This window comes from Corvus kubaryi, unplaced genomic scaffold (genome assembly GCF_017639235.1).
Source record: "Corvus kubaryi isolate FWS band 111438036 unplaced genomic scaffold, C.kubaryi_AGA036_p1.0 37341, whole genome shotgun sequence".
Taxonomy (NCBI): domain Eukaryota; kingdom Metazoa; phylum Chordata; class Aves; order Passeriformes; family Corvidae; genus Corvus; species Corvus kubaryi.
In genome coordinates, this window is record NW_024581112.1 from 12057668 (window position 1) to 12071329 (window position 13662).

The 13662-nt window shown below is 54.7% G+C and overlaps 1 protein-coding gene and 1 non-coding gene across 2 annotated transcripts; both read left to right on the top strand.

Moving 5' to 3' along the window:
* Positions 1-3691: 3691 nt before the first annotated feature.
* ATN1 (atrophin 1) lies at positions 3692-13149 on the top strand. Its single transcript, XM_042031317.1, is given in 10 exon segments — positions 3692-4212; positions 4411-4548; positions 4919-5032; positions 6315-6956; positions 6958-8333; positions 8467-8689; positions 8798-9515; positions 10771-10914; positions 11183-11363; positions 11887-13149. Coding segments are annotated over 10 exon segments (3648 nt in total). The 5' UTR covers positions 3692-4134; the 3' UTR covers positions 11921-13149.
* Positions 13150-13565: 416 nt separating this feature from the next.
* On the top strand, positions 13566-13626 carry LOC121666367. Its single transcript, XR_006016655.1, has one exon. It is a non-coding gene; the product is annotated as a U7 small nuclear RNA (small nuclear RNA).
* Positions 13627-13662: the final 36 nt, after the last annotated feature.

Genomic DNA, 13662 nt, shown 5'->3' on the forward strand with positions numbered 1-13662 from the left:
AGAACCAGACTCAGTTTAACTCTCACATCGGAGTTCTGAGTCCCTGTCTTTGCATACCAAATGCCTTGGATTTCTAGCAGGATTTTGGATGTGATTCCTACATTTCAGAAAATGACTTAAAGAGTAGTTACTGTGTACTTTAAATAGTTCCCAGCTGAAGAAAACAAGAGGTTTGCACTTCAGAACATCTGTACATAGGCTAAAGCAGGCATTCCACTGACTCCTTACTCCAAACTTACATGGACTAGCATCTAGAGGAAGATGGCTTTGTGTATAGTAAACAAAACAAACAGGGGATAATGTCAGCTCTTTTTCTTAAATGATACAGATTCTGGGAGCCTTCAGCTCTCCCTCCTCCTGGCCCTGGCCCCAGGGAGGGCTAGCTGGACCTTTACTGGCATTTGACCTTCTCAAGCAGACTGGAGCCCTGGACTTGGGCTGCCCATCCCAGGGCTTGCTGTGCCTTTGAGCACCAGCTGAAGTGTCAAAACTCTCTGTGGATTTGGCAGCATCTCCCAGTCTTCCCAGTCTCAGTGGACGTGGGCTCCCTGCTGCTGGACACGTGCTGGGTGCACCCGTGCATGCAGCCCCAGTGAGCGCAGCGCTTTGGGCATGTGACCCATTTGTCATTTACAGTTCTGGTCAAGCCGCCAAGCACCATCCCAGAAACTTGGTCCCCATTTCCTCTGCTTGTGTCGCCATCTAGGAAAGTTTATTTCCTCAAACCCACAGCCTAATGTTTAAATGCCATCCCGAGCCAAGGACAAACATTCGGCCTGCTTTCTAAGAGAGGTAAAACCTGAGTGCTTCTCATTTGAGATGGACTTGTTTCTAGTTTAGTTACCTGGGAGAATTGCTCCACATGACAGCCTGGGAAGGAGAGAACCTATCAATGTCATTCAGTAGAAGACGAGCTGGACCTCAGAAGCTTCTGGCTGCTGGTGCAGGACAGTCCAGGCTTTGGCAAGGAGAATTGCTTGGAGCTGGGGAGGAGGAGGAGCAGGATCCATTTTGAATGCCATGTGGGGAATGCCTGTTGAGTGTGTGTTGCTCGCAGGAGACTTCACCGGGGCTTACAGGAGAATATGGAGGGGTTTGGGCAATAAGCCAAGCCAAGCTGGGTTGTATGAAACACAAACAGAAAATAGCAATTCGCAATGCCTCATAACTCAGTTGAACCTGTAAAGGGCTTCACAGGGCCAGGGAAAGGTTAACTCTTCCACAGCAGCCCTGTCACGTCTCACCTCCTAACCAAAACCACAGAGCCCTAAGAACCCTTCAGAGACATTTGCAGGGATCTTCAGTGATAGGAAGGGCTAGGTGTAACTTGCTAATTGTCAAGGCTCACATTCCAAGCTTTTATTTCACAGATGTTAAAATTAGAGGGCGGGTTTGTGATCCTCTCATCTGGCCATAACAGTTGCTATACTGAGCATAATAATGTGTGCGTCAATTCTCTTACATATTTTAGTAAAGTCTTCACTGTCTAAGTGACAGAAACTTCTGCCTCAGTCAGTGGTTGATTATGTCTCTTGAAATACCGCTATTTCTTTCTGGCTTTGTTTGTTACTGCATATTCAGTAGCTGGAATAAGTACCAAGTGGGTATCCCTTTCAAAAAGGGAAGTTTCAGTCTGTGGTTGGCTGCATGTTATTTCCCTGAGTGACTTCTCTGGGAAGAAGATGGTAATTGTCATTACAGGGTTTCTGGAAAGCTGAAGCTGCGTTATCACTCTGGCTTCTTTGGTGTGGGAGGCGTGGGTGGTATCCCTGTGGAATGCAGGGAGCAGTGACATTGGTAGCGTGCTGTTGCTGCTGCTGCTGTGCCTTCAGAGCTGAGCTCATACTTGCAGGCTGCCACCATGGTGTGAGTCAAAGTTGAGTTAAATTTGGATCACCTTACTTATTACAATTTTTGTTTCACATAAGAAATGTTGATTCTGAATGCTTATCTAGAATAGCATCAGTGTAACTGGCTGAATTAGCAGCCAAAGGCCAAAGTGTCACAGAAATATGAGGCTGTAAAACAAGTCAGCAGGTGGGGATTGGGAGTGGGCTCTGCCTCCATTAGGTCAGTTATAAACCATCGTCAGCTATTTTTCTATTAAAGAAGAGGTCTCAGTTAATGAATTGATGTGTGTGGGAATTAATGCTGGATGAGTTCCCCTGGGGCTTTTGTGATGAGGGTCAAATAAAATATTAATGGAATTAAAACAAACAATCCCCTGCTCTTCCTAAGTACCTTCTGGATGGGTTTCTCTGAGCATTGGTCAGGGAAGATGTGGAGCCCCAGGAGAGACGGGCTGGTGTCATTATTCCCATTTCATGGTCAGGGAGATGAAGGCAGTGGAAAGCAGTGACCCTGGGGCCACACAGTCCAGCAGTAGGGCTGCACAGGAGGTTTGAGAGTTCTCCTGTTGGGTGCTTTTGCTCTGATCCCTGTTTTCAGCTCTGTTCTCAGAGAAGTGGAAGTCATCCAGATTGCTCCTGCACTGCTTGGCTGGAAGCTGATCTTTCCAGGTCTGGGATGGTCTTCAGGAGTCCCAAATGCATAGGCTTCTTATTCACAAAATTTCTCTGCTTCCAGATGAGAGAATAAAACCCAGTAGATGGGGCTTGTTTCTCCTGGTTGTCTGTTCCACGGTACACATTCCCTTGTCTTTGAGATTGACCATTCCAGAGTCCGTGTATAGCAACTCAAATGACAGGCTTGGGAAGGATAGTCTTTTTGGTTACGTGTGTGCAGTGCAGAGCAGTGCAAAAGATGTTTAACTTGCTGGATTCAAGCAAGCTAACTTCAGGAGCAGCATCCCTGAAGTTCCCAGGCTAACACAGTCATCGTACTTTCATACTCCAGAGTAGGAACTGTGTGATACAACAGGGTGTTAAATATCTACAGTAAAATGCTTTTGGACATGGCACAAAGCTGTAAATTGTTCCAGAGGGATCTCAGAAATCTTCCCGCTGCTGCAAAGTGTAAGGGTGTACTCTGCATCCCTGGACATGACTCGGTCTGGTACACTGAGAAACATCCAGTGTGCTGAGGAGAAGGAGACCCTGGCAGCCTCTCCAGGCTAAACAGGGCTGATGATGTTTGTGTCGTGCAAAAGCAAAGCTAAATGTGTTTTCTCGCACCTATTTGTGTTCCTTGGGCATGGAACAGCCTGAGCAAGACTTGTCACATTTCCTGCATAACACGGTGGTGCATGAGTGCACGTTCATGTGCTCTGGAGAGGGCAGGGCTGTTCAGTGCCCTTCAGCAAAGGCCACTGGGGCTCATGACATGGGGCTAGCGAGTGACAGCATATGGCCAGGTAGGGGTAGCGTAACCTTGTACACTGACAACAAGTGCGAAGAGGAACTAACAAAGTCAGAAAAATTGTCACTGGGAACATTTTAAAGCACTTCCCTGTTATTTTTTCCCAAGGAAATGAAAATACTAAAATTATTCCAGAAGACAGTTAACATCCTGATAACCATTCCTCCTTGTGCCCTCCAAAGCAGCATTATTGGGCCCCAAATCATAGAATTGGATAATCATAGAATGGTTTGGATTGGAAGGAACCTTAAAAGATCATTTACTTCCAACACCCCTGCCATGGACAGGGACATCTTCTGCAAGGCCAGCTTATTCAAAACCCCATCCAGCCTGGCCTTGAACACTGCCAGGGTTGGGGTATCCACAGCTTCTCTGGGCAACCTGTTCCAGAGCCTCATCACTCTCACAGTAAAGCGTTTCTTCCTAATATCTAATCTACATCTGCCCCCTTTCAAGTCTGAAGCCATTAAAAATGAATACCTCTCATCACGCACATATCACTCCTATAAGTTGGTAATCAGATATGGCAGTGGGCAAATCTTTTCCCACACTGATGGGAGAGTTTATTGCATTCTTGGTAGACATCCTTGAGCCTCTAAATAAGGAAACAATAATAATTTTGTCATATTTCCATAGCAAACCACGAAAGGATGTTCTGTTGTCCACTCAGTCTTTCTCCCCCCTCATCTGCTTGTCTGTCTTTCAGGATTCAGTGGGATCTTATTGTGTGGCTGGTGTAAGCCGCCCTTCCAGAAGAACTGCCCATCTCCGTTTCCCCAGAAACAGCCGGAGGGGGTTGCGGAGTCATAAAAATTTATGTTTTCATCAAACCGGGCCAAGGAGAATGGGGGTCCCACACCCAAAAGAATGAAGACACGACAGAACAAGGACTCAGTACGTGAGGTGGGAGAGGGGGGTGGGACACGAGAGCCAAACTGGAGCTGTGGGTTGGGACTGAGGCTCCCTGCAAAGCTAGTGGGAATGAGTTTGGCACAGTGGAGTGCAAGGGGTTCGGAGGCTTTGGGAGGGTGGGGACCGGGCAGGAGTGGTGGGAGAGGCAAAGCAGGACTGACACAGTGATCCCTCTCTCAGATGTCAATGCGGAGTGGACGGAAGAAAGAGACTCCGGGGCCCCGAGAGGAGCTCAGGTCACGGGGTCGAGCTTCCCCTGGCGGCGTCAGCACCTCCAGCAGTGATGGCAAGGCTGAGAAATCCCGACAAGCGACAAAGGTAGTATCAGCTGGAACATAAGTGTGGGGTGGCCAAGGACTGCCCAGACTGGGTGGGATCTGTTTGAGGATCCAGGGACACAGACCAGAAGAGATCCACCATGGAACCCGTGCCGGGTTAGCTCCCTGAAATGGGCAGAATCCCTCTGCTCTCGTCCTCACCATCTTGCACTTTCCTAAGAACTGGTGTCCAGTCTCACCAGACCCTTTTAGTGCTAATTTTTGCCATATCCTGGCTCCATGTTGCTCTGCTAGTGTCAACACAGGTGCCGTGGTGGCTGTGTCTCACCTGCTGCAGTCTGTGAAGGCCTGTCTGGTTGGGAGATCTCCCCGTGACCCTCTGCCTCCCTGTTCTCCTTGTGTCCTTGCAGAAAGGCCGTTTGGAGGAATCCTGCACCCCCAAGAGCAGCAAGCAGGGCCGAACAGAAGAGATCTCAGAGAGTGAAGGGGAGGACACCAATGCTCCCAAAAAAACCAAAACTGAGGTGAGTTCTCCCTGCTATGGCATGTTCCAAGTCCAGAGCAAAGGAGTCTCCAGTTCCCTACCTGTGCTACTCATGTCCGCCCAGCTCGAGGTTCCTGCTGCTTAGGAGCCCTGACACCTTGGGTTTTACACTGCAGCTCTTCCAACCTTAACATCATCTTCCTGGCTACAAAAATGCTGCCAGGATTGATGACTGAGCAGATGGAGGCTCTCTGTCTCTTTTGCCTTGTGTTCAGGGGGCTGCTGTGCTCTTGGAGCTGGGGACATGCCCTGCCTTTCCCAGCCTAGAGGCAAGAGCCTGGCTCCGTGCACAGCCGAAGGCTGGGTCAGAATCAGTCTCTTCTGATCCCCCAGTGCAGTGTGAAATGGAGGTGCTTAAGTCATGGTGGGTTCCAGGTGGCAGTCATGCAAAACCTGCTCATGCACACACAGTCGTGGCAGGGCTTTTGCAAAACACTGACAGCACCAGGCTGGATTGGTGGTTGGAAGAAGACTCATCTCTTGTGCCTGTCTGTTCAAGGAACTGGCCTTAAAGGCCTGCAAACCTGGGGATACTTGCTCATGTTAAGAGGTCATTGTAATTAAACCACCTTGGTTGCACGTTTGTAATTTCTCCACATGGACAGTCTGTTCAGCTCAACAGTGATATTTTTTCAGCTTAGCCTCCCTTGCTAGAGTGGCACTTGTTAATTACCCTTACCCATGATGACTGCTTGATCACCAATGCGTATTGCCTGAGGCAACAGGTGGTGGGGAGGAGCAGGGATTGGGAAGCACAGGGGGAACTCCTGGAAGTAAGGAGTGGAACAGTGAGAGGAGTCTGGAGGGGAGCTGGTCTCCTTGACCAGGGAGAGCTCTGCAGGGGCAAGAAGAGTGATTCTGGGTCTGGGGACTGTGCTGGGACCACTGTGGTGTGTGCTGCTCCATGCCACCGGTGATACCATGTTCTGGCCAACAGCCCATCACTGGTGTTGTATCTGTTCCCTCTCAACCTTGTGTGTAGCAGTTCCCTGCCCCCTCACTGCCTCTTTACACAAGGTACCCATTGTTATATCCTTCCTGAACATGGAATGCTCATGAGAGACCTGAGAGCACTGGAAAGGAGGCAGGAGGACTGGTGTCATTTATACCTTGCCAGACAATGTCTTCTTTCCTCTGTGAGGTTTTCTAATGCTGGGGTTGGCAGAGAAAGGTCAGAAAACAAGTTCTCTGGGAACTTGAAGTGTGTCACGTGTGGTCTGGGAGGCCTCATAATGCCCCTTTCCTCCTCCTTCCTGCTTCAGGAGTTGCCCTGTCCTCCATCCCCGTCTGATGTTGACAGCCTTGATGGCCACAGCTTCAATGATGAGATGAGCAGCGACCCACGGGACATTGACCAGGATAACAGGAGCACCTCACCCAGTGTCTACAGCCCTGGGAGCGTGGAGAATGACTCCGACTCCTCTTCTGTGCTGTCCCAGGGGCCGTCTCACTCCTACCACCACCCCCCGCTCTTCCCCCAGAGCCCGCCAGTAGCTGCCCCTCCCGACAGCCTGGCCCGCCCACCAGAACCCAGCTTTGGGCTCCCGGGCGAGGTGCACCCCCAAGGACCCCCCGCAGGAAGTTACCATTCCCAGCTGGAGGGCCAGGCCTCCCGCATTTTCCAGGCTCAAGCCCCACAGACACCTTCCTCCTCCTCTTCCTCTTCCTCCTCTGCTGTTGCTGCCCCTTCTGCTCCCCCTTCCTCCTCCTCGTCCTCTTCCTCCTCTTCGTCCTCCTCTTCCTCCCACACTCCCCTTTATCCTACGGCCAATGTCGTCCAGGTTGGGGCCAAAATTGCCAGTGGAGTGGGAGGGCTCCCAGCACCAGGGGCTCGTGAGCAGACCCTCAGCGCTAAGCACAATCCACCACCCACCACGCCAATCTCACTGGCGTCGGTAGGAGGAGGGCTTGCCCCCCCAAAGGGGGCCCCCGGCCAACCCTCCGGCTGCCCCCCCGGCCTCAGCCCCTTCCTTCCCCCACGTCTCCTCCAACCTGCCTCCCCCACCGGCCCTGCGCCCCCTCAACAACGCAGTGGCCGCCTCCAGCTCCCCAGGGATGGTGGGGCAGGCCCTGAGCGGCCACTTGCCCTCGCCCCACAGCATGGGGCAGGACAAGGCACCAGCCCTGGCCCCCTCCCGCTACCCCTACGCCCCACCACCGCTGCCGCCCTCCAGCTCCTCTGCCCAGTACCCCCAGCCCTCCCCGGGCCAGCCCCTGCCCAGCTACAGTGCTTCCTATGGCCACTCCTTTCCCCCGCCCAGCGGCCTCTCTGTCTCCAGCCAGCCCCCCAAGTACACCCAGCCCTCCCTGCCCTCTCAGCCCGTCTGGAGCCAGGGGCCGCCCCCTTACAGCCGGCCCCTGGGCAATGCCGGCTCCCACCCCGCTGCCCCTTTCCCTGGCCAGTCCCCCCATCACCAGCAGCCACCCCAGCAGCACCACCACGGCCATGGGAGCAGCGGGGGTGTCTCCCCAGCAGCCGCAGCTCCTCCCCAGCCCCCCGGGGGCTACCCCCACGGCCTGGAGTCCAACAGCCATCACCCTTCCCATCCCACCTACGGCCTGCGCCTCTACCCTCCGCACAGCCAGGCTGCCTACAGCCAGGCTCCCTCCGCCACTGCGGCCGTCGCCCCCTCTTCCTCCTCCTCCTCGTCCTCCTCCTCTTCCTCTTCCTCATCCTCCTCTGCTGCCTCTTCCCAGGGAAGCTACCCCAGCATGTGCACACACCCACCGGGGCAGAGTCCTGCCACCTACACCTTCCCCCCGCCGCCACCCCCCTCCCCTGCCCATGGAGCCGGCCCTCCAGTCACCTCCGCTGCCACCACCCTCTCCACCGTCATTGCCACCATGGCCTCCCCCTCTGCAGCCCCCTACAAGACAGTCTCACCCCCGGTACCCCCGTCAGCTGTGGCCCCATATGGGAAGCGGGCGGCCTCCCCTGTCCCCACCTTCCAGCCCCCGGCCCCTTACAAGCCGGGCTCGCCTCCCACTTCCTCAGCTGCCCCTTTCCGTGCAGCCACCCCTCCTGGCTACCGGGTGGCCTCTTCCCCTGTGGCAGGGGGCTACAAAGCCCCCTCACCCGCCCCCTCTGGCCCACCTCCCTTGCCAGGGAGCATGGCTGCCCCTGCCCCCCCACCGCCCCCACTCCCCCTCAGCGCTGCTCAGATCAAGCAGGAGCCGTCGGAGGAGTACGAGCCCCCGGAGAGCCCTGTGCCACCTGCTCGCAGCCCCTCACCTCCCCCTAAGGTGGTGGATGTGCCGAGCCATGCCAGCCAGTCAGCCAGGTGAGGGGAGACTGGTTTGTCCACAGGATGGGGAGGGACATATGGGGCAGGGAAGAGGAAATCACCCCAAGTCTGAGGTGCAGCTATACCCTTTTGCCTTTTTCATGATGCTCTTCACATTCCTCATCCCCAGATTCAACAAACACTTGGACCGTGGCTTCAACTCCTGCTCCCGCACAGACCTGTATTTTGTGCCCCTTGATGGCTCCAAGCTGGCCAAGAAAAGGGCAGACTTGGTGGAGAAAGTGCGTCGAGAGGCTGAGCAGAAGGCCCGTGAAGAGAAGGAGCGTGAACGGGAACGGGAGCGGGAGAAGGAGCGGGAGCGGGAGAAGGAACGGGAGCTGGAGAGGAGTGTGGTAGGTCTGGGGGTCCCACTGCCGCAGCGCAGCCGGGGCGGATGCTCAAGGGCCCCCTCGGCCGCTCCCCGCTGGGACCCTGAAGCCGGTCTCTCTGCTCTTTTGCAGAAGATGGCCCAGGAGGGCCGTCCAGTCGAGTGCTCGTCCCTCGGGCCGGTTCCCCACCGCCCCTCCTTCGAGCAGGGCAGTGCTGTAGCAACTGTTCCCCCATACCTGGGCCCCGACACCCCGGCTCTGCGCACCCTTAGCGAATACGCCCGGCCCCACGTCATGTCCCCCAGCAACCGCAACCACCCTTTCTACGTGCCCCTGGGCGCCGTCGACCCGGGCCTGCTGGGGTACAATGTGCCAGCCATCTACAGCAGCGATCCGGCCACGCGGGAGCGGGAGCTGAGGGAGCGGGAGGCCCGCGAGCGAGACCTGAGGGACCGGGACCTGCGTGAACGTCTCAAGCCTGGCTTTGAAGTCAAACCAGCCGAGTTGGAGCAGCTCCATGCCGTGCCAGCTGCTGCCATGGATCCGTTCCCACGCCACGGCGGGCTGAGTCTGCAGACGGCCCCCGGCCTTCATCCTGCTTTTCCCTTCCACCCAGGGCTGGGCCACTTGGAGCGGGAGAGGCTGGCGCTGGCAGCTGGCCCGACCCTTCGTCCCGACATGTCCTACGCCGAGCGCTTGGCGGCTGAACGCCAGCACGCCGAGCGGGTGGCTGCTCTCAGCAATGACCCTCTGGCCCGGCTGCAGATGCTCAATGTGACGCCTCATCATCATCAGCATTCCCACATCCACTCCCACCTCCATCTCCACCAGCAGGATGCCATACACGCAGGTAAGGGCCGCATGGTGGTGGTGCCCTGCACAAAGCCCTGCTTTCTGTCCTACTGTGCCTTCCTTGTGCTCCCTCCCTCTGGCCCTGGGGAACCCTAAAAGCTTCCAAGACTAAACTTTGAAGCCATAGATCTTCAGCCAGAAGAGCCCAACATTGGGGGTGTTCTTCCTTGCCCTTGCTCCCATCCCACCAAAGGCACTGACACTGTTGATCAGTGGCGAGCAGAACTGTTTGCACTGTGTCCTTTTGTTCTGGATCTTTGGGGCTGCAGTACAAGTGCTGAAGTCCCACTGACTGCCTGGGTGGTGCTGCTGTGAACTGCATTTCTTAGGCTGGGGTCTGCAGAGGGAATGGGAGCCCTGCTAGAACAGTTTTGGCAGTATCCTTAGGACTAATGAAACGCTGGTTCTCAGGTTTGCTCCATTGGCTCTTGCTGCACATAGTGGGATGGGATGGGATGGGATGGGATGAGATGGGATGGGATGGGATGGGATGGGATGGGATAAGAGGTGGGCTAGTTGTAAGGAGCTGGAGCCTGCTGTTTTTCAGAATTGAATTGTGGTCCCTTCCATTTCCACAGCCTACAGGAAAGCAAAGCAAAAGGTTTAGGGATGAAAATCTCAGGGAAGCAAAGCCCAAGCTACAGTGCAACAGGAAAAAAGTGTTACACCTGCTCAGGTGCTGTGAGCAGTCAGTGGGGTCTGGTGTCAGTCACAGATGCTGGCTCTGAGCAGCTGCAACTGCTCAGAGATGACACCAGGCAAATGAATGTCCATTTTCCCTATGATCTGTGGCTGGGCACCTTACTCTGGCTGTGAGTCCAAACCACTAAAAAGAGAATCTGTCCTGGATGAGACCTGGAAAAGAAAGCACCCAATACAAGTATGCATGTGAATACTTGTCTGGCTGTCAGGGTGACAGATAGGTATGATATGGGGTGCAGACTGGATTGCAGAGCAGGTGCTTGCAGAACCCTACTGGACTTCTAAGGAGCTGTACTTTTAAGGGGCAGTATTTCTTCCTGATGAGTGTAGGGACAGAGCTCTGCCAGACTGGTTCACGTGAAGTTCGATGCTGGCAGAAAGAGTAACACTCAGAAGGAGATGACACTGTGGTGTTTAGCAGTGAAATCATTCCATCCCTAACACACTCTGACCCTCCCTCTCTGTATCTGTTTTGTGAGGCCTTGTGCCTGTCTCTGTGTTACCTGCTACAAAGCATGGGACAATTACCTTGTGATATCTTTTCTTCCCAGCCTCAGCCTCCGTTCACCCTCTAATCGACCCCCTCGCCTCGGGATCACACCTCACCCGGATACCATACCCAGCTGGAACCATCCCCAACCCTCTCCTGCCTCACCCTCTACATGAGAATGAAGTACTGCGCCACCAGCTCTTTGGTAAGGCCATTCACAGGGACTGCTGTTCTCCTCCAAAAAGCATCAGCAGAGTACCGAGGGGCAGGGGCATCGTGAGGGGTCACAGGACCAAACTGAGGTCTGTTGAACAGAGCTCTGTCATGGTGTAGGACAGGCCCACGCTGTCAGGATGAGCAGGTCCTGCACGTGGGCTGGGGTGGGAATGGGAGTGCAGCAGGGTGTTGACTGAACTGTGGGGCCTTGGATAGAGCATTAACTTGTCTCTTCTCTGTGTCACCTTTGGCTGCAGCTGCACCCTACAGGGACCTGCCGGGCTCCCTCTCAGCGCCCATGTCGGCGGCACACCAGCTGCAGGCCATGCACGCGCAGTCGGCTGAGCTGCAGCGCCTGGCTCTGGAGCAGCAGCAGTGGCTCCACGCCCACCACCCTCTGCACGGCGTGCCGCTCCCCACGCAGGAGGACTACTACAGGTGCGTGGAGCTGCTCTCTCCTCACAGGAACACCTCCAGGCCCAGCCCTGGTGTGGGGCTGGCACAGGCAGTGGGAACAGGGAAGCATTGCCCCTGGAGCAGAGTGACTCTGCCCAAGCGCACAGTGAGAGCAGGGACGCTTTGCCAAGGGGCACAGCTGTGGGCTGGCCACCAGGAAGTGGCAAGTGGCCATTCAGTGGCTAGTGCCTTGTGAGGTCTCAGCTCCTCCCCTCTGAGTGGGGGAGATAAATGCAGTTATGACTAACCAATACCCCTGCCAAAATCCAAAACATTTATAAGGGTTCGATGGTTTTGCCAAGACAAGATACTCACAAGTGCGTGGGTAGGCACACTGGGAAAGAGAGAGGTACAGTGCTGCACCTTTTCAGTAGTACCTCCTACTTCAAGGATTTGCAAAACTTCACAAGCCAGCAGTGTTGTCTGGGTCTAGATGAACAAAGGCCAGGGGATAAAATTGCCTTTTTCCCTTTCACTATCACCTTGTTCCTCTTTTTTATCCTAGCCACCTGAAGAAGGAAAGTGACAAACCCCTTTAAATGGACTTCTACTGTCAATGTGACATCATCATGTCTTTCTCTCAAGAGGAGCAATCAGTCAACCAAATCCTGGGGGAGGGGAAGCTGCAAAGTGACACATCCTGATCCCACCATGCAGTAGAGTACAAGAGAAGGTGACAAAAAGTATGGGATGGCATCCTGGGAACAGAAAGTGGAGGAGAGAAAATGGGGAGGGACTGAAACACCACTAATGGACCTGAAGCGATCGGTACGTGATTTCAGCTGAGCTCTGAAGAGAAGAGAATCAGCATTGCACAGAGCTCAGAAAGACAAAGACTGATGTGAATTCAGGGTGGCAGCAGCTCCATCCTTTGTTTTGGGGGAACAGTTGCATTAAATAAAAAGTGCAGAGCATTGCAAGACTTCATGTACAGGATGCTCTTGCCTTTTCTGCTTCTGAAAGGAGGAGGTGCAGCCAACTGCAAACCCAAAAGAGTCTTTTTTCAAGATGCCTCCTCAACACCCCACCCCCCTTTAAGTGTAAGATACTGCTTAGCGATACAGAAAAGCAACGTGGAACTTTTTCAGATTAGCCAGAGCAGCTTCCCATTCTCCAACATCCCTTCAGATACAAACAAAGCATTCCAGGCCCCTTCCTGAGCGGCCTCTCCTGCCTTCGGAGGGTCCAGTCCCAGCCATCAGGGTGCAAAGCACCGCAGGACTGTTTGCAGGACGGTGGCTGTGCTTTCCCTGGCTGACAGGAACGGGCACGGGCACGGCCACGAGGTGCAAAGCACCAGGAGACTGTTTTGGAGACTGCCATCACCACCGTGACCCCTCTGAGCCCTGTGGGGAGAGCCGGCATGGCCGAGCGGTAACACTGCGTCCTGGGACTGTCTGTAAGATGGTGGCTGCCCCTTTCCCCTCACCCATCCTAATTGATGTACTTTTAACTCATGCACATCCTATTAGACGTGGCAGTTTTATGTAGCAACTTGTGACTCCCTTGCCCCCGCGTGCGTGTTCTGATTTCACAGTTGTATCTCTCGATTGGTCCCCCATATATATATATATTTACTTAACCATTAAAGGAAAAACCAACCAACAACCCAGCTATGGAAAAGAAAAGAAAAGAACCACCTAAACGACGTTCCCCACGCACTCCCGAGCCCCGACACACATTCTAATAATTTATATATATAAATATATATATGAAGCTCTTAAAAAAGGAAAAAAAAAAAAAAAAAAAGACAAAAAAACCCTTCCAGAAACGGAACTCCGTTGTGTTCATTTCTTTTCACTGGGGCGAGGAGGGGAAGGGTAGGAACACCCTTTCCCGGTGAGGACTGGGCGGGGCTGGGAGTGGGCACCGCCTCGGGAAAGGCGCGGAGGGGCCGCTGGGCAGCCCCGCCTGCCGCGGGGAGGGAAGGGGCGGGGCGTGCGCGCTACGGACCAATGGGAAACCGCTAATTTGCATGGGGCCCGGGCGGCGCGGCGGGGCGCGTTCGGCGGCGGCGGAGGTCGCCGGTGTCGGGGCGGAGTGGGGCGGGCAGGCGGCACCAGGCCGGGGATCCGCGGGGGAGGCGGCAGGAAAACGGGCGGGGGAGGGAGGGAGCCTCGTCCTCACCCTAACCGCGGGGTGAGTCGGCTCGGATGGGGCCCCTCGCGGCGAGCTTTCCTCCGGCAGTGATTTCAGCTCTTTTAGAATTTGTCCAGCAGGTTTCCCGCGCTCGCGGGAAGCCGCTCCCACACGGCAGTGTAATGGCAGAGCGGGGCGGGGA